Here is a 20,266-nt window from a genome sequence, read left to right as displayed (position 1 = left end):
TAAGGCGGAGTTCAGAAAACATGACCAATACCTTTAGACTTAACCGCAATCTACACTGTGTGTGGGTGGGTGTCGCTCGACGAGTCTGTCCTTCCAAAACCGGAAACTTACAGCTCTGGTACATTGTGTCCATGTGAAAGTAGCGACACATCATCATTTTAAAACCAGAAACGATGTCCCGGGTCTTTCCTTTGTATTTTGGTACTTGTAGTCCTAGATTTAGAACGCGAAACTTAAAAATCCGGGTAGAAGAATGTAAAGAAAAAGTCCGAACCAGACATGCTGCAGAGTGGTGTAACACAGAACTTTTATAGGTGTCCAAACGGATTAACACAGAGAGCAAATTGGATATTGATTGCGGAAGTCGTCAGGCGAGTTGCTCGCATGCTCGGAGACAACATCCCTTCCCGCTCTCCGGGCCCAGGGTGAACAGATGGCTCCACTTTCCCCCTCCTGGGCTTTCCATTTACAGAGCAGCATGGGGCCTGCTAGCGCGATTGGTTCAACTGAGCCAATTTAAGACAACCCCCCAGAATCAAAAGTTCAGGGCTGGCAACAGTGTGTCCCGGATGCAGGGATTCATCTGGTCGCTTTAGTTGGGACTGATTGCGATTTCTGTAATCTGCATCCTCAGCACAGCGACACAGATGTGGGTGATCAGGCCGGAAAGACCAACTAGTGCCTAATTTGAGCCGGTGGTTGAAGGTGGGGCGAATCAGCACTAATTTTTGGGAACCTGCAGTTATTTTTCCCTCATTAGACTGACACGTGGCATGAGACAGAAAAGCACACAAGGGGGAAAGAAGGCGGAGGAGAACTAGGGGAAAACAACGAGAAAGGTAGAAATCGGGGAAAAGAAATAACCTGCAAGATTGAGCTAAAGGGGCAGAAAGTGTTTGGGTGGCTCATAGAGGTGCGAGGTGGAAACATCGACTTAGTACTCTGCAAGCTGACATTCGATAGCGGCGCATGTGAACTTAAAACTTTGGGCCCATCACTTATTCTCTTACAAATTAAGCAGTGCACATGCACAGCCCGTGGTCATTTTTTGAGGCTGCGTCATAGAGGGCGGTGAAATGATGTTTCACTATTCTTGTAAGGGGTGTGGGCACTGATGAAAAAGCATACAATATTCTTGTATTGTAATTTGCTTTTTCTGTAATCGGTAAAACAGGCTTCGTCGGCAAGGCGTGTTAATGTTATGTTGGAGTTTTATGGAGCACAAACATACCCTAAGGTCGCTATGCGCCATGAAATTAAGTTCAGACAGTTAAATTCAAAAACGGTTAAAGGGAGACAGCAAACTTTAAAGCTTCTTCCTAAACAAGTTGAGCATATTTCTGTGGGGCCCAACTTCTTGGCAGGGTGGATGGTGTCTACCCTGTGAAAATTGTGTGTGGGCGCTGTCTACCGGCATGTACCCGCCACCCCCTACGACTTGTGTCCTGCGTGTAATGACCCAATATGTATATGACCTTAAGGAAAACCCAATGTGAATTAATCACAAGTGGCTTTAGAGCACAATGTAGAAAGATTATCTGCAAACTGATAAACGAAAACTGTCAAATAAATTGCTCTTGCCCTGAAATGCACCCTGGGGGCAGCAGTAGGTGTGGCGGACACTGGAAGGTCAAATGTACTATTCTAACTCCAGTCCTAGAATATTTGGGAAAGAGCAACTTTCTACCAAATATTCCAGGAGGCTTATTTTCTATTCTAACTTCAGTCCCGGAATATTTGGGGGTAAACTATAAATCTCAGAAGTATTTGTAGGAAGAGTTGAAAAGTACTAATTTTGAATGACAGAAAATGCTGCCCTGAGGGCACATAGCGCAGGCCAAAAAACTAGGAATACCAATAAATGTACATGGCTGTGACATCGGGCAGAACTACTTTTCAACACGCTATTGTTGGGAAGCGCACACGTGACTTGGGGCAGACACTGACACCAGGCTGCTCAGGCCATAGGACTCAGGGCTGCTTTAAAGTTTAAAGACACGTGGAGGGAAATCACACTTGTACACGCTGCCATTTTTCTTCCATTTAATAACTCAGGCCCAATTACTCGCCTGTCTTGCTTAATTACAAACCAGGAGCGAGCAGGGTGGCATTTTTTTAATTTGTCTTATTTATTAATGCACATACTGCGCCACCTTTACACTCGGTTAATTAATATCAACTCTCGCTTGCTGCTTAATTACATTGAAGCTAATTAGCCGTGCAAACGAGCGCTGCATGCAAGGGGAGGCTAGCCTGTCGGTACGGGATGGGCTGGAGTGGAGTGACTTAGGTAAGTGTTAGGAATTACACAAGAAGTAGGCGGTGAGGGGGGCATCGAGCACCAAAATGTGGGCGCAGCTGCAAATCTGCGTTTTATGGGGTGAGAAAATGAAGGGAGGGGGCAATCCGCTCCCGCCGACGTTCACACCTTGGAATAAGAAATAATGTAGCAACAACATTGCGTGTTCTGGGGTGAATAAACAACGCACGTGCCCTCCTCAAAGCGCCTCAGAACCTCGTCAGAGGTAGTAAGCGCTATATGGTGGACACAATTACAAGTTGCTCCAGTGAATTGCTCTCTCGTTGGAATCCGGTTTCAGGCTCACATTCCACTGCAACCAAAGAAAGAGTTTGCCCCAAAAAGGGTATTACCCGTCCTATATGGATCGTGGTCCAAGAAGCTGTTTGCACGTATTGCTAAGATCGGTATATAAAATCAGTGGCGTGTGAAAACTGACCTTTTAGTGGTTACTCTGGGGAACAAAATGTACGTGGAAGACTGCATTTCTCATATTTAAAGCTTTTCCGCCACCAGGGAGTACCAGCAACGGGACAACCTGTTATTATCACTGCCTTAAAATAGCAATAAAACCACTAATACACGTTATACAAAAAAGCATTGGCAAAACCAATAAACCGCTTTGATGTCTCAAATCGGCAAACAGCATTTATGCATGACGGTGTTAGCAACCGGCTACCACTTTAAACCCAGACATATTGGCTTTATTCAAGTTTGTTTTTACTAAAATTACACTACATAGCTATATCTGAAAACGGGGTGTTAAAGCTTTTTAAATGAAAAAACGCAGATCGCCGAAATTAGAGCAAACACTAAAATAATATTTCACCAGGTGCAAGAGAATCCATTTGCTTTCGTGAACAAGGAGGGTCCATCCTCTAACTCCCCACTGCAATGCCTCCTTCCAGCAAGGAGAACGAGGCAACGAGGAAAAACGCACGCACCAACAAAAAAAAAAAAAGGGGGGCGGAAACAGCTACTGAATCCCTCCCCTCCAGGACTCCGTGACCGGCCTCATGGTTGCCATAGCAGCGTTTCTGGAAACCGGTTTCCGACACCAGAAGTCAGGTCACGGAGTCCTGAAAAGGAGGGATCAAACCCGGACAACTCATCCGGACAGGGGCATTGTCCAATGGCAGGCCTCCGTTTCGCGAGGCCGGCCAATGGCAGAAGGGGCGTGGTTTCATGCGCCTTCTGTTTACAAGAACTCTTGCCTGCAGCAGCGCATGCGCTGCATCGCAGGCTTCAACCTAAAAACTAAGTGTATATGTGAAAAAGAAACTCCTCAGAAATGAAGACACCCATCAGTCAGCACTCGATACCACCCTAGTCATCATATGGGCCTCTTAGTGCTTCCATCGTGAAACATAGATGGCGAGCCACAGGACCTGAAGGTTATGTCCCCCAGGTGAGCGTTGTAGGGGAAGGAAAATCCTTTAAAGAGAGTCATTATCTCTCTGGATTTCCCTTCTCTTCTTGAAACTCAGAAGCGGCAACATTGTCCTGGTGTCACCAGGTCTTTAAGTGGAAGCTTTTCCAATATTATATACAACAAGCCACTGTTCCTGCTTATTTATCGTACAAAACTAACAACCATTGTCCTGACTTCTTTTAGGTATGATATTACTTGTTTGCAATGACAGAAACTGCAAAATAGGAGTCAGGCGCCACACTATGCAAAGCACACATTTTTAGCGTCCGTGTTTTTAAGCAATGCCCTTACTTACATTGGCCACGCCATTTGAGACCCCATCCCGCCCCCCCCCAGTTTTTTAATCTCACTTAAAGCCCTGCTTGTACCCAAGGCTTGGGTACTGAAGATGGCCCCTGGTTGCAACATAAATGTTGCCACTCTACGGGACCCGGCACCAGGCTCATACAGACTGCCATTGCAGTATGCGTGAAATGGTGCACTCCAAAATGAAAACACGACATGGCACATACTCTGTGTGCCATGACCACTAAACATTGCAAGTAATAACTGAAAGTCCCCCCTACAGCAGCCCTTACAGCCCTAAGGCAGGGAGCATTATATTACATGTGAAGACATATCTCCATGAGCAGATATGCCCCGAAGCGGTCTAGTTGAATTAATGGACAGTACTAGTAAACAGGGAAACCATTTTAGAGTACATGTGCTGGACACTAGTCATTAAGAGTTACCCAGCACATGATGGCTTCACTGAAACCCATGATGTTTGGTATCAAACACCTCATCTTAGTAAACCCAACCTGATCCCAGTATTGGATTTACTATGACCTGCAGTCAGAGGGCACCTTAGAGGCGCCCTCTGAAAACCTTCCAATATCCCTCAAGTTGCTGCCCCTTGAAAGGGGAGGGGGGTGCTGCGGAAAAAGGACGGTGAGCACTTGAAAGAAGTCCGAGAGACACGTAGTATTGCTGCTAATAGTTACCTCGAGCATGCAAGTTACATGCACATACATGACACGGCAAAGGCTACACAGTTGAATACACAGGTGCCAAGAAAGGAGTGGAGAGAGATTGCAATATCAAGGTGCAGAGGAGGCACAGGTGCCATGAAAGGAGTGGAGGGAGATCTGTAATTTCAAGGTGCAGAGGAAACACGGATGAACTCTCCATCACAAGGGCCTGGGCATAAACAGATTTCAAAGTAGGAGCTGATAACTGAAACATCAGAGAACAAGGAGGATGGGAGAGCAGGGTGAAGAGAGGGGTGTCCTTGCAGAGGAAAGGGGTACAGCTCAGTTACAACAGGGTGCAAAGACAGCGACGACAGCAGTAAAGTCAAAGGTGCCAAAACAGAAGATAGAGGAGACATCAGTTCTGGACTGCACTCGGTGTAAAGACAGGAGTGAGGGACTGCAGAGAAGGGAAATAAGAGGCCACACACAGAAAGGAAGAAGAAGAGAGTGCTGTGCTCCAAGTACAGTAACTAAGACAAATAAGGCCGCGGTGGGAAACGAGAGGGATGAGAGAAATACAGCATGGAGCTAGATAAGGAAAAGGAGAAAAACTTGAGCGGTGGTAAAAAGCAGCGTGAGCAGGAGCAGGAGTTGGACCAGAGAGAGGTTTGCCACGTGGAGGAGAATGAGACTGGGTAAGTCCTCCTTCCGTGTGTGGGGACGCACAAAAACCAGGCAAGCAGTTGGGACAGCCTCCGAACTTCATAAAGCCAAGGAAAGAGGCAAAGAGCCTGCTCCATGCACATAAACAAGGCAAAGAAAGGCAAGGGCACAGCTTCTACCTTCAGACAAACCCAGAAAAGCAGCATATTGCCTTCTCCGTGCACACAAAAGGGGAAAGCGGTGCACACAACCAGCATGCTGCCTAGACATGGAGCACAACTGCACACTACGTGGTGGATGCAGTGCTTGTAGCTTGCTCATTGACACAGTCTGCTCAATGCCTGGGAAGAATGCAGTGCACACATCCTGGCGCTTAACCATGCGAATGCAGTGCACAATGCTCAGGGCAGGCGTCTCGAAATGCAGAGCACGCTACACACAACCTGTGGAGTAAGGCACTGCTCATATATAGGATACCCTGCGGGCCCCAGGGGAGCCGTCGAGTCTTTCCTTCTGTCGCGCTGGCTACATAGTAAATAAAAAACAAACTCTGAAGCGGCAGACAGCAAAGAGTGTGTGCTGTAATGCATTGCGTGGGTGGTGTGAGGTAGTGTCTGCACCTGAGCGGTAATATACCCCAGGCTGTGCTGGATCACGCACATTCCTGGCTGTACAGTCACATTCACATTTTCGTGTAAACTAATCAATGCTGCGCGTTCGCTGCTCGCTCTCAATGTGGCAGATAGCAACGAGTGTGTGTTGCCACTGCCCTTTATCAAGATTGCGGGAAATATGTGGCAATTTCTGCGTCGGGCCATGGACGCATGTGGCACACTGACACCAAATTACTAAGCACACAGAGGGTCCTCAGTGATATATATCGGTCATTTGTGTGTTTATTTATAAAGGTTTCAGTGACATTATGGAACATTCGGCAGAATCTTCAAAATATCCATCTTTAATCATTTGGCTGCACTTAGTAGATTGTGCGTCACGAGGCGGAGGATTATGTGGAAAGGGTCTCCTTGGGCACAGTTAGGAGAGCCCAAGGTGTGCCACACGTTTATTGACATGCACTGCCTTGTCAGGGTATGGGTAATAAGTACAGTTCGGTCATACTAAACCCCCTGAGGCTGGCGGGGACCTCTCGCCAAAGGGTGCCCCCTTTGCCCTCCTGATACCCAAGGGCTGCAGGTTGGCAGGGAGGAGCCATATGGACATCTCAGAGGGTAGAGCGCCTGCATGGAGGCTGCAGGTCACAGGCGCTATTCCCTGTGCTCCCAACGCCCCTTTCATCCTTCTGGGATTTATAAGGCGCAGCATTGGACCGCCTAAAGCCAGGGACACCGGCATTGTGCAGCAGTGAAAAATCAGATTATGCGGCAGAGCTAACTAAAGGACGAAGTAAAGAAATGCATTTTAAGTGGAGAGGCAGATTATGTGGCGTTCTATGTGTGGTGAGGCAGATTATGCGGCATAGTATGCTACTGAAAATAATGCACAGCATGGAGGAATTAACTTGAGCTATTTTAGCATTTTAGAGCTATTCATATAAAACATGTATGTAGATTAGGAACACTAATTATACCCATTCAGTAGATCGAAATGACAAAGCTATTTACTTCCAGTTCATAGTGTTGTCTTGCACGGAAGCAGGAACAGCATGGAACAATGTCCTTTCCACTTCCAAGACTGTAAATTACCGTGTAAAACACACACCTTTTGCACTCAGAAGTTAAGCCACATTTGTTAACTAGACGTTTTATGTTCTGCTGTTGTAACAACTTGACGCACTGCAGTCCTGGACTGGCAGCGCTTTGTAAATAAATATAAAACTAAGCATCAATATTTAATGATAGTGCAATAATTCTAAACCTAACACAATGTAGGTAGGTTTCTAAATTCTCTCTCACGTCACACCTCTTTCAAATGAATAAGTCTGAGTCTGAAAAAGCTGCGCTGCCTGACTGTGCCTGCAATAAAGGCCGGAATTGACTCCTCGTCCTCAACACGACGAGAGCATAGCGGTGAGCGAGTAACGTGTCACTGCTATGTTCTGATCGCAAGGCGAGGGCTGGCCTAAAATGATCATTATAGGGCCGGCATTGGTAGCGCACGCTACAACTGATTGACGGCCCTGGAGGACTCTGATCGAGGCTGGGACGGGGGGGGGGGGGGGGGGTATGTGGTCGAAGTGGGGGGGAGGGGTTGGAGCGAGGAGGACGTCACTAACGTGGCGGGAGTGGGACTTAGGCCGCGCTGCACTGCAGCCTGCACTCCTGACCTGCGGTAACTGCAGCAGGCTGCAGGCAGGCGCAGTGCAAAACGCGGGACTCAATTAAGTTGCCAAAATTAAGTCCCGCGTTTCTGTGCACTGTGCATGCAGCGGCAGCCTGCAGTTACCGAAGCAGGTCACGTCAGAACTTCTAAAGGCTGCCGCGGCCGCAACGGGCCTCCAGAAAGTGCCGCGCAGCCGCCTTAAAAATGGTGCCGCCTGGGTCTCTGAGGGCAGAACACACAGCACTTTAAGTCCTAAATGGGAACCCTAGGACTACAATTACAACTACCAGTATACAGTACGTTTCTTTCTCTATAGGAAAGCATTACTGCCTAAAAACGCATTTGGGCAACGATTTAACTTGCATTCTAAAACTGATATCACGAAAAGTACTTACCCAATTATAAAGTTCTTGGTGTTCTAATATACATATAAAAATACTTATTTTTCTAAATTGGCCTCAAGTATATGCTTCATTTATTGACTCAGTATGTTTAACAAATGCTTAACACTACCCTCTGATAAGCCTAAACTGCTTGAACACACTACCACAAAATAGAATACTTGGAATTATTAATTTAAGCACTGTAAGACAATAAGAGTTATCTAGACATTCTGCATAGTGTATATCGTTTTGGTACACTACATAAAAAGCCGGCTTCCTATACTTGGTATTCAGCAGACTTGACTTTCAATAGCTCCACTGACGCTTCTGATCAAAACTTAGGGCAACAGCACTTATTCTTTTTCATATTGACCACAGATTAAATACAACTTCAGAAAGAGAGACATCCCCTACTCGGACTTCCGATTGACCAATAAAACTTGCTATTAGAAAATTTTTAAAAAGTTAGGTCTTTCATGAAGGTACTGAAAACAGTTATTGGAATGGGTCCAATTTTTATAGGAGCTAGTTCCTTAAGAATTACTACATTGAGAAAGTTCTTACCAGCAGGTGGGTTCTGTAAAAGTTGTTTAATTTGTGCTGGCGAGAGCTCTGTCCTAGCCATGGAAGCTGTAACTCCGATCTGCTGCAGTGTATTCTTTACGTTCGCTTGCTCAAAGTAACTGTACAGAGTGCTGGATGGAACTCGTCTTGAAGTACCATTGGGTGAACGTTCTACTACATAGATAACAACCTCGGTCCTGAAATTAAAATATATACATATATATTTCATTTATAGGTTCTCATACATTTATCACTCGAACAATCTTACTGTATTGAGACAGAAACAAATATAATTACTAATTCAATTGGTAATTGAACTCATCCCTCAACTGCCTCATTCAAAAAAGTTAAAGCACTGCTGATGAGTACTTTCTGAACTCTAACTGTACCTTTTCCGCCCTGGATACCATGTTAGGTTACTTCCACCACACACTGGTTGTTCCTGCTTGCATGGACTTCCTCTCCCAGATGAGAGCGGTTACTTTGAGTTTCTTTCCAGATTGTATAGTTATTTGCAACATTTGTAATTGCTTTTATATGCTCATGTATATTCTATTTGGGGCGTTGCAATATATATGTTCATGTGTTCAACTGTAACTTGCATACACTTGTAGCTGTTCTGCCATACAAGTCGCTCTCGATTTTTGTCCCTGATCATTTGTAAAGCGCTCTGATGCCCTCTTGGGTCATGTTCGCACTATATGAAACTCTATAAATAAATAAATCTATCACCTGTTGCCTAAATCCTGCTCTACCCCATCCTCCTGCCCCTCAAGGTCTTACCGTATCAGTACAAGGAAGACTAACAACGAAGAACATTCTTCACAGCCAGTAGTCATATATTTTGACTTGTGCTATGTCTATTCACCTGAAGAATGGCCTATTAGATAGGGACGTAAGCAAAACATGGACTTTGAGTTCAATGGCATTGTAGGAGAGTAGGGTCTGCTATCCTATGGTCACCCCAAATTTTTGCTTTTTGCTTCACTGGTTTCTGACTTAATGTGGCTGTGGGCCTGCTAATCAGACCCACAGCCTGCCGTTCTCTCTCTAAATTACTGCCAATGCACTTTAGGTGCATTACGAATTGGAACTGGTTCACCTTATTAGCCCCTGTAGTAGTGTACCCTAGGTACCCAGGGCATAGGTGTTTCCAAGGCCTACCAGGGGCTGCAGCATGTATTGTGCCACCCCTGGCCTGGCCTCCATATTTGACACAACTGGCTGATCACTCAGCTGGGGTAAGTTGGTGTAATCACCTCTTACTTAGGTACAGTATGTCTAAGTTAAGCATCTTCCAACTCCTGCGTGGCTTGCATTAGCCAAGGCCTGTTTGCTCCGATCAAGTTGCCGACACCGCCAACAGCGAGAAGCCTGCGTGGGACAGCTCGTGACCGACTCCTGGACGTCCTCGACCCCCGGTGTCCACGTGGCTGCAGAGAGAAGCTACCCGACAACGCCTGTTTGCACCCGACATCGCCTGGTTCCAATCTGGTTCCACGGTAGTCACTGGCTAGTGACTGTGAACATTGTCCCATCTGCTTTCAGGTCTTCACATCTTCAGATCCACCGGAACTCTTCACATCGAGCCGCCTGCAGCATCTTCAGCTCCAAGCACCCTCGACCAGCGTGACGAAACCCGACACTACTTCGACCCTGTGCACCCGCTTCCTGTGGGTGAGGTAACTCAGCTCCGCCGGTGTTCCTACACTGGTACACATCTCAAGGGCCTGTGTCTTAAGTTTCAGCTCCATAGGTCACTCGGAAGGTTCCTAACTTTCTAACTTTGTACTTTTTACGCACCATAGACTTTGCATTGGAAAGTGCGTGCACTTTGAACACTGCACCCGAGTCCCGCGGGCCTTTCCCGACTTAGTCACTGCTAGTCTCGAATAGCTCCAGCGATTCCCAAGGCCCTAGGCCTGTTCCCTTTCCTATTGGTATCTCTTATACCACTTTCTTAGTATATGGTTTAGGTGGCCCCTAGGGCTCATCCATATTGTGCAACTTTTGTGTATTTTAAACTGTCTTGTGATTTAACGCTTGTGCTTCTGTGCTCATAAAGAGTCCAGGGGATTTTATAGTTAATAAATCAATATATATTTTCAATATATATCTGTGTGGTGTCCCTTTCATTTGGTATTCAAGGGGGTTGTGTATGGTATTACAGCTGGCTTCACATGCCTTTCAGAGTTTAGCCTAAGACTGCTTTGTCCACGTTACCACTAGGATAACTGGTCTACAAGGTTGAATTACAACCATCATCATAAGGGTTGCTTGGCATGGTACAAAGTGATCACTAAGAATTAGTGAGCATTATATACCAGGCCAACTTCTCACATTGGTGAGCAGCGGATTGGGATCGGAGCTTGCTGTTGTTTTACCATTACAATCTTTGAGATTATCATTTGAAAGATCATACAGGTACCTGCTAGGTACATATAAAACAAGACTAGTTCACTTAAGTTCTACTGAACTTAGTTGTTGTAGAGCAAAGGGAGTAGCACACCCTAGCTACAACTACTAGATAGGTTTAGTAGGTAAACACCAGTGTAGGTAGATTGCAACACATCCACCCACACTAGAGCAATGTCTGGAGCAGAGGGTTCCACTGGGAACATCCCTGTTGAGAGTGACCCTCCAAGGGCACCATCCAGATTTGCTATTTTTTCCTTTAAGGAACTAAGGCAGCTTTGTGCCTTAAGGGGTCTGAAGACAGGGCCTTCCCCTACTAAAGACCACCTAAGAGAGCTCTTGGATCAGTCTGAGACTCTAAAGACCTCTAAAGCAAACCCCACAGGGGATGCTGAAGGAGGCCATCCTTCAGAGGATGACACTGTAGACACCCTGCCCCTATCATCCTGGTAGATGAGGAAGCCCCCATCACTGGAGCTCCTCAGGTAGATGAAGAGGAAGAGGATGAGGAAGAAGAGGAGGAGGAGGGAAGCAGTGAGTCAGATGATGACAGAAACAGTCAGGTGCTGGTCAGTAGACTGAACCAGGCTAACTTAAGCCTACTTGGGAATGAATCAGGTAACAACCCATTCAGACCCCCAGGTGGACTTAACCAGAAGCCTAGGAGGAGAAGGACTCACTCAGGTGACTCTGACAACTCCCATGCTTCTAGAGGCTCTCATGGTCACTCCAGAAGGGAGATGACTAGCCCTCAGAGAAGGGAACATGAGGCCAAAATGAGAGAGGCTGAGCTTAGGATCCAGAAGCGAGAATTAGAGGTTGCCCTGGTCCAAGAGAGACTTGCTAGAGCAAGACAGCCTAGAGAGAGTGGGGTAATAGAACCCACTGGTGGGAGCAATATCCACAAGGATAAAGACAGGTCTTTTGATAACAGAAACCTGAGTAAGATTGTGCCCCCCTACAAAGCTGGGGATGATATCCATAAATGGATCACTGCAATGGAGAGAGCCTGCAGAGTACAGCAGATCCCTCAGGAGCAGTGGGCAGCAATCTTGTGGCTCTCCTTTGAAGGTAGAGGCCGAGACAGACTCCTCACAGTTAGTGATGGGGATTCTAGAAACTACCTGGTCCTGAAGAGTGCTCTGATTGATGGGTTAGGCTTAACCACTTAACAGTACAGGTTAATGTTCAGAGATACCCAGAAGACACAGACTCAGGGCTGGTCTGAATTTGTTGAGTGTGCCACTAAGGCTCTGGAGGGATGGTTGCTGGGAAGCAAGGTTACAGACTATGAAGGATTGTATAATTTGCTGATGAGAGAACAAATTTTAAATAATTGTCAGAACCAGCAGTTGCATCAACATTTGGTTGACTCAGATTTGACCTCTCCCCAAGAATTGGGAAAGAGGGCAGATAAATGGGTAAGAACCAGAGTTAAGCAAAAGAACCGGAACCAGAACCAGGGTGGTGACCAGAAGAAAACAGACCAGAAGGGTGGGGAGCAGAAATCTAAAGACCAGAAGTCTTCAACAGGGCCCCAAACTGAGACAGAGGGTGGGTCCCAAACTTCCAAGTAGAAGAAGAAAGAAGGTCAGAAGAAACCCTGGTGTAAAACTTGTAACACCTCTCACTGGACAAGTGAGTGTAAAAAGGGTGGAGCCCCCAGCACTGCAGCCCCTAAGGCAACTGCACCAACTAGTACAGCTAGCAGTGCTGGTCCTCAAACCAAGGGGGTAGTGGGTATCACTTTGGGAACTGAAGAAGATTCTGACCTAGTCAGAACCCTTACACAGGCTGTGCTGATTTGTGAAGGGGACATAGATTTGACCCTTGACATAAGTCCCAGTAACCTGGGCAAATACAGACAGACGCCTTTGATCAACAATAAAGTGGCTCAAGCTTACAGGGACACATGTGCCAGTGTCACTATGGTGACACCTAACTTTGTGGACCCTGGACAATACATGCCAGGTGATAATTACCTGGTGACCAATGCCAGCAATGTCACTACTACACATAGTGTGGCACTTGTTAACTTTTCCTGGGGAGGGGTAACTGGCCTAAAAAGAGTTGTGGTTAGTGCTGATCTCCCAGTAGAATGTTTGTTGGGCAATGACCTGGAGAACTCTCTATGGTCAGAAGTTGAGTACAGGACTCATGCAGAGATGTTAGGGATATCATCACATGTCCTTGCTGTGACCAGGTCACAGGCCAAAAAGTGCCTCTCTGAACCTCAGGTCTTGGATCCTGGAACAATGGACCAAGCACCTTCCAAGAAGAAGAACAGGAGGGTAAAGGCTGTGCCTTCCCAACTGCCTGCAAGTGAGGATCAGGCTTCACAGGAAACTGATCTTGAGACCCCTGAAGGAACTGTCTCTGAAGAGCTTGAACCTGATCAGGTTGAGTTTCTGGGGACAGGGGGACCTTCTAGGGCAGACTTGGGGCAGGCTCAGTTAACCTGTCCTTCTCTTGAACCCCTCAGACAGCAGGCTGCTGCTGAGGCTGCTGGGAATGCTCAAGGTGCCCATAAAGTTTATTGGGATGAAGGACTCCTTTACACAGAGGGTAGAGACCCCAAGCCTGGTGCAACCAGGAGGTTGGTTATACCTCTGCAATTTAGGGGTTTCCTTCTCACCTTGGCCCATGATATTCCTTTAGCAGGACACTTAGGCCAGAACAAGACCTGGGACAGGCTTGTCCCTCACTTTCACTGGCCTCACATGTCTGAAGACACCAAGGAGTTTTGTCGCTCCTGTGAAACCTGCCAAGCCAGTGGTAAAGCAGGTGGAACAACAAAGGCCCCCCTGATACCACTACCTGTGGTGGGGGTTCCCTTTGAAAGAGTGGGGATTGATATTGTTGGTCCAATGGATCCCCCTACAGCATCTGGGCACAGATTCATACTGGTGGTAGTGGATCATGCCACCAGGTACCCAGAGGCAATTCCACTTAGGACCACAACAGCTCCTGTTGTGGCCAGGGCCTTACTTGGAGTTTTCTCCAGAGTGGGGTTTCCTAAGGAGGTAATATCTGATAGAGGTGCCAACTTCATGTCAGGATATTTGACAACTATGTGGAAGGAATGTGGTGTTAACTACAAGTTCACCACTCCTTATCATCCACAGTGCAATGGGCTTGTTGAGAGATTTAACAAGACCCTAAAGGGCATGATTAAAGGATTACCTGAAAAACTCAGGCGAAGATGGGATATCCTACTGCCCTGCCTTTTGTTTGCTTACAGAGAGGTCCCTCAAAAGGGGGTTGGCTTCAGCCCCTTTGAATTGTTGTTTGGGCACCCTGTAAGAGGACCCCTGTGTCTGGTGAAGGAAGGATGGGAGTTACCTCTCAAAAAGCCTAAGCAAGACATAGTGGACTATGTACTTGGTCTCCGCTCCAGGATGGCAGAGTACATGGAAAAGGCATCCAAAAACCTTGAGGCTAGCCAAGAATTACAGAAAGCTTGGCATGACCAAAAGGCTGTCCTTGTTGAATTTCAGCCTGGACAGAAGGTATGGGTGTTGGAGCCAGTGGCCCCAGCAGCACTCCAAGACAAATGGTCTGGACCCCATACAATTCTGGAAAAGAAGGGAGAGGTTACCTACTTGGTGGACCTAGGAACTCCCAGGAGCCCCCACAGGGTGCTCCATGTAAACAGATTAAAGGCATATGCCAGCAGGGAAGACATGGGCTTGCTCATGGCTACAGATGAGGGACAGGAGGAAGAGAGTGACCCTCTCCCAGACCTGCTCACTCAGAACCCTGAGGATGGTTCAGTTGATAGTGTGGCCTTAGGTGGCAGCCTCACTGAGCATCAGCAACATGACTGCAGACAAGTTCTACAGGCATACAGACATATGTTCTCCTTGACACCCAGTCAGACTAACTGGTGTACCCATGTGGTGGACACTGGTGACAGTCTTCCTGTAAAGAGCAAGATTTACAGGCAACCTGACCACGTCAGGGACTGTATAAAGACTGAGGTGCAAAAGATGCTGGAATTAGGTGTCATTGAGCCTTCAGAGAGCCCCTGGGCTAGCACACCAAAGATGGCAAGAGAGAGATGAGGTTCTGTGTGGATTACAGAGGACTCAATGCTGTCACCAGGACAGATGCACACCCTATTCCAAGGGCAGATGAGCTCATTGACAAGTTGGCTTCTGCCAAATATGTGAGCACATTTGACTTGACAGCTGGCTACTGGCAAATCAGGTTATCTGAGGAGTCTAAAGCCAAGACAGCATTTTCTACCCCTAGTGGGCATTATCAGTTTGTGGTGATGCCCTTTGGTTTGAAAAATGCACCTGCCACCTTCCAAAGGTTGGTGAATCAAGTCCTCACTGGGTTGGATGACTTTTGCGCAGCTTATCTGGATGATATTGCTGTCTTTAGCTCCACCTGGGAGGATCACCTGGTCCACCTGAAGGAAGTGCTTGAGGCTCTGCAGAAGGCAGGCCTCACTATCAAGGCAACAAAGTGCCAGATAGGGCAGAGCAAGGTTGTGTACCTGGGCCACCTTGTAGGTGGAGGCCAAGTTCAACCACTGGAGAGTAAGATCCAGACCATCAAGGACTGGTCCCCTCCAACCACCCAGATTCAGGTCAGAGCTTTATTGGGCCTGACTGGGTACTACAGGAAGTTTGTTAAGAACTATGGGTCCATTGTGACTCCCCTTAATGATCGGACATCTAAGAAGATGCCCAAAAAGGTTCAGTGGACAGAAATCTGTCAAAAGGCATTTGATGACCTGAAGAAGGCCATGTGCTCGGCACCTATCCTGAAGAGTCCTGACTACTCAAGAGAGTTCATTGTCCAAACAGATGCTTCCGAGTTGGGAGTGGGAGCAGTGCTTTCACAGCTTAATGTAGATGGCCAGGACCAGCCCATTGCTTTTATTAGCAGAAGGCTGACCCCCAGAGAGAAACGTTGGTCAGCTATAGAGAGGGAGGCCTTTGCTGTGGTGTGGGCCCTGAAGAAGCTGAGACCATACTTATTTGGCACTCACTTCAAGATTCAGACCGACCATAAGCCCCTCCTATGGCTTAATCAGATGAAGGGTGAAAACCCCAAACTACTCAGGTGGTCCATTTCCCTACAGGGAATGGACTTTACAGTGGAGCACCGCCCAGGGACTGACCATGGCAACGCAGATGGTCTCTCCAGGTACTTCCACTTAGAACATGAAGACACAACTGGTCAAGGTTAGTCTAATGTCCCTGCGTTTGTGGGGGGTTTATGTAGGAGAGTAGGGTCTGCTATCCTATGGTCACCCCAAATTTTTGCTTTTTGCTTCACTGGTTTCTGACTTAATGTGGCAGTGGGCCTGCTAATCAGACCCACAGCCTGCTGTTCTCTCTCTAAATTACTGCCAATGCACTTTAGGTGCATTACGAACTGGAACTGGTTCACCTTATTAGCCCCTGTAGTAGTGTACCCTAGGTACCCAGGGCATAGGTGTTTCCAAGGCCTACCAGGGGCTGCAGCATGTATTGTGCCACCCCTGGCCTGGCCTCCATATTTGACACAACTGGCTGATCACTCAGCTGGGGTAAGTTGGTGTAATCACCTCTTACTTAGATACAGTATGCCTGTGCCTAACCCTAAACTGGACACATATGTTCCTATCAGCCACTCCTATGGAAGGCCTCATCAATCCTGGAGGCAGAGTGCTTGGAAATATGTGAGATGGTGCTCTAGCATGAGCTGAGCCTGTCTGCAGCTGTCGGGAACCACTCCCTAAGCTGTTCTGGGATACTGCCATACCATATACTCTTAAGTGCATTATAATCCTCGCGGTTAAATGCTATCTTTGGTTTGGCTTTATCAAAACATGTCGAGTAAGGTGTCATACGAATTGGAATACTATCCCCTCGACAGTTCTGTCGACGGGGATAGCATTCCACCCTTCTAGAGGGACACGACATGTGTGTAGCCTTAACCCCGGTTAAAGTTAACCAGAGCCTCAGCATCACAAAATGGATGCTGCCACCACAGACACGAGTCTGGCCTCCTGCTGCTGACCGAAACTCGGCAGATGGTGGCCTGGACAGGGTTTTGTGTATTGGGTAGGACAGGGCTGAATAGAATCAGACATGCCCGGGGCACACAAGGTGTCATCGTGATAGGCCAGTCCAAACCGGTCCTGGGACTTTCCAGACCCAGGCTTGGCGCGGAACTGGACAAAGGAAAGGGGGTGTAACCGCCCCCCTTCCTGGTTCCTCCCAGAGGAGGGACCTAGTAGGTGATCCACCCCTCAGATTGGGAATAAGAGTGGGAGCAGTGCCATTGCACAGCAGATCATCCTGAATCAACTTGAAACTAAGAAGACGACTGGACTTCGACATTCTGCTGCTCAGAAGACTGAAGAAAATCTCCCTTGTGGCCTAGGAGTGGCCACCCTGTGAACACAGGTACCAACCAGCAACTCGACGTCTGCTTTGCCGCCGCCTCCCGCCGGAGCCCGAGCCCAGAGCCCGACAAGAACCAGACTCCCAGACCTCTCAGAGCCCGATCCACAGCCCCTGCAAAGAAGGGACCCGTGGAGGCACCGAGTGACGTGGGACCGGACCTCTTGGAAGACACTCGAAAAGCTGACTGCGCAGCTTCTGAGGTATCCTCGACGTTGTGCTTTGGGGACTGAGAACCCCCACCACCGAGCAGCCCTTGCACCGAAGATCAGCCCTCCAGCATCTCCATGATCTGCGTGGGGCCCTTTTGCATTGTGCCACTCGACGTGCCATCCCGGCCACTAGCCACGTGGTCAGCGGCCATCTTGGCGACAAAACCGACGATTTACACAGCAGGTCTGGTTGCTCCAGACCTACCCAAGCTCCTGTGAAAAGGAGCACTCGCTCTGACCTTGCTGGTCCGAGTGTTAAGCATCTTCGAACTCCTGCGTGGCTTGCATTAGCCAAGGCTTGTTTGCTCCGATCAAGTTGCCGACACCGCCAACAGCGAGAAGCCTGCGTGGGACAGCTCGTGACCGACTCCTGGACGTCCTCGACCCCCGGTGTCCACGTGGCTGCAGAGAGAAGCTACCCGACAACGCCTGTTTGCACCCGACATCGCCTGGTTCCAATCTGGTTCCACGGTAGTCACTGGCTAGTGACTTTGAACATTGTCCCCTCTGCTTTCAGGTCTTCACATCTTCAGATCCACCCTTGGATCCACCGGAACTCTTCACATCGAGCCGCCTGCAGCATCTTCAGCTCCAAGCACCCTCGACCAGCGTGACGAAACCCGACACTACTTCGACCTTGTGCACCCGCTTCCTGTGGGTGAGGTAACTCAGCTCCGCCGGTGTTCCTACACTGGTACACATCTCAAGGGCCTGTGTCTTAAGTTTCAGCTCCATAGGTCACTCGGAAGGTTCCTAACTTTCTAACTTTGTACTTTTTACGCCCCATAGACTTTGCATTGGAAAGTGCGTGCACTTTGAACACTGCACCTGAGTCCCGCGGGCCTTTCCCGACTTATTCACTGCTAGTCTCGAATAGCTCCAGCGATTCCCAAGGCCCTAGGCCTGTTCCCTTTCCTATTGGTATCTCTTATACCACTTTCTTAGTATATGGTTTAGGTGGCCCCTAGGGCTCATCCATATTGTGCAACTTTTGTGTATTTTAAACTGTCTTGTGATTTAACGCTTGTGCTTCTGTGCTCATAAAGAGTCCAGGGGATTTTATAGTTAATAAATCAATATATATTTTCAAAATATATCTGTGTGGTGTCCCTTTCATTTGGTATTCAAGGGGGTTGTGTATGGTATTACAGCTGGCTTCACATGCCTTTCAGAGTTTAGCCTAAGACTGCTTTGTCCACGTTACCACTAGGATAACTGGTCTACAAGGTTGAATTACAACCATCATCATAAGGGTTGCTTGGCATGGTACAAAGTGATCACTAAGAATTAGTGAGCATTATATACCAGGCCAACTTCTCACAGGCATCGCATCACATTAAAGAAAAAATAAGGTGAAGAGCTTAACAAAATATTTGGTGAAAATAAATCAGATGATGCAACTCCAAAGCATTTGGAATAAAACTATGATCTCGAGTTGTGACATTTGCAAGATATCTGCAGCAACCCACCTTCATTAACAATAATGAGCATTGGTAATCTGCCGAAAAAGTGAAGAAAAATATGCAGAGTATGGGCAGGTAAATCTCAGGCAATTGCCACTGAGGAAAAACAGTGCACATAGCAGAAAAAAAGTATAAGAACTTTGTAGAGGAATTTTAGGGTCCCATGTAGCAAAGGAAGGACCGTGAAGCAAATGAGGATAACTAAAATCAGAAGCATGAAGGGGCACTTGCAGGCTCTTTTCTTGAATACCTAAATGATTGGTCTCACAGCACCTGAAAAACGCACACCTTACCAAGCTTCCTATCTGAGCAGATATTTACGGACAATTGCAGAGGAACTGGAGAAGGTTGTGGGTCCTGATAGGTCAGTCAGTCAGAAATAACTTTATTCAGTCTAGCTAGACCATAAAAGTATAAAAGCAATACATGTATACAGAATACCAGTCACAGAAAGAAAGTACAGCAAGCAGTTTGCTATTACTAAGACATTAAAAAAGCCATTAAATACAGACTATCATAAAAGTATAAAAGAACCATACAATTTTTTCTTTTTGTCCTCATCTCACCAAAAATATTAACAAATTTGCCAAGCCGATTTTTCATTTGCTGCTGGGCGCCCTTCGGCTCACTGCGTCCGTCTAGGCCAGCCGGGCCTTCTTCACATATTTGAGGACTGGTGTAGTCATTGGAATTAAGGGCAGGACCTATATTAATCGTTGATCAGCCGCAGTCGCCGACCCCAACTTAGCAATGGAAGCCAGATACTTAGTGGGCTTCCCTCTCTACTGTCTTGTTCTAAGCGTGCCATGTTGAGGGCGGCTTTAAGCCAGTCTTCCCTCTCCCGAGGAATTGTACCCTTCCATCAAATGCAGATCTCCCTCCTCGCCAAAAGCACTAGATATAACAGCAAGCCCATTTGGTCCTGTGGGAGCGCCCCACTGGTGGAATAGTTCTTACCGAAAATCACCAAGTGAAGATCTATTTCTATGTTGATTTCAGAAATAGTTGTTAAAAGTATCTCCCACATCTTTCTAAAAAGTACTTAACTCCGGGCATTCAAAGAAAATGTGGATATTATTAGCTAGTTTGCATCTAGGACAACTTGGCGGCGGGTCCGTGGAGAATTTGGCGATCTTGGCCGGAGTATAATAAAGCCTGTTAATCACAAAAAAATGATTTTTCTTCAGACCGGCAGGCT

At 47.3% G+C, this 20,266-nt stretch overlaps 1 protein-coding gene across 1 annotated transcript in view; it reads right to left on the bottom strand.

Annotated features, from left to right (window-relative positions):
* Window positions 1-20,266, bottom strand: part of NUP54 (nucleoporin 54) — a 232,520-nt gene that overhangs the window by 92,907 nt on the left and 119,347 nt on the right. Inside the window, exon 7 of the mRNA XM_086949277.1 lies at window positions 8,575-8,771. Within this exon, the coding sequence (XP_086805403.1) occupies window positions 8,575-8,771 (197 nt within the window). The remainder of the gene's footprint in view (window positions 1-8,574; window positions 8,772-20,266) is intronic.

The sequence above is a fragment of the Lissotriton vulgaris genome, unplaced genomic scaffold, assembly GCF_964263255.1.
Source record: "Lissotriton vulgaris unplaced genomic scaffold, aLisVul1.2 SCAFFOLD_1644, whole genome shotgun sequence".
Lineage (NCBI taxonomy): Eukaryota > Metazoa > Chordata > Amphibia > Caudata > Salamandridae > Lissotriton > Lissotriton vulgaris.
Note: the sequence above shows the minus strand (reverse complement) of the source record. Positions and strands in the feature narration are given on the sequence as shown.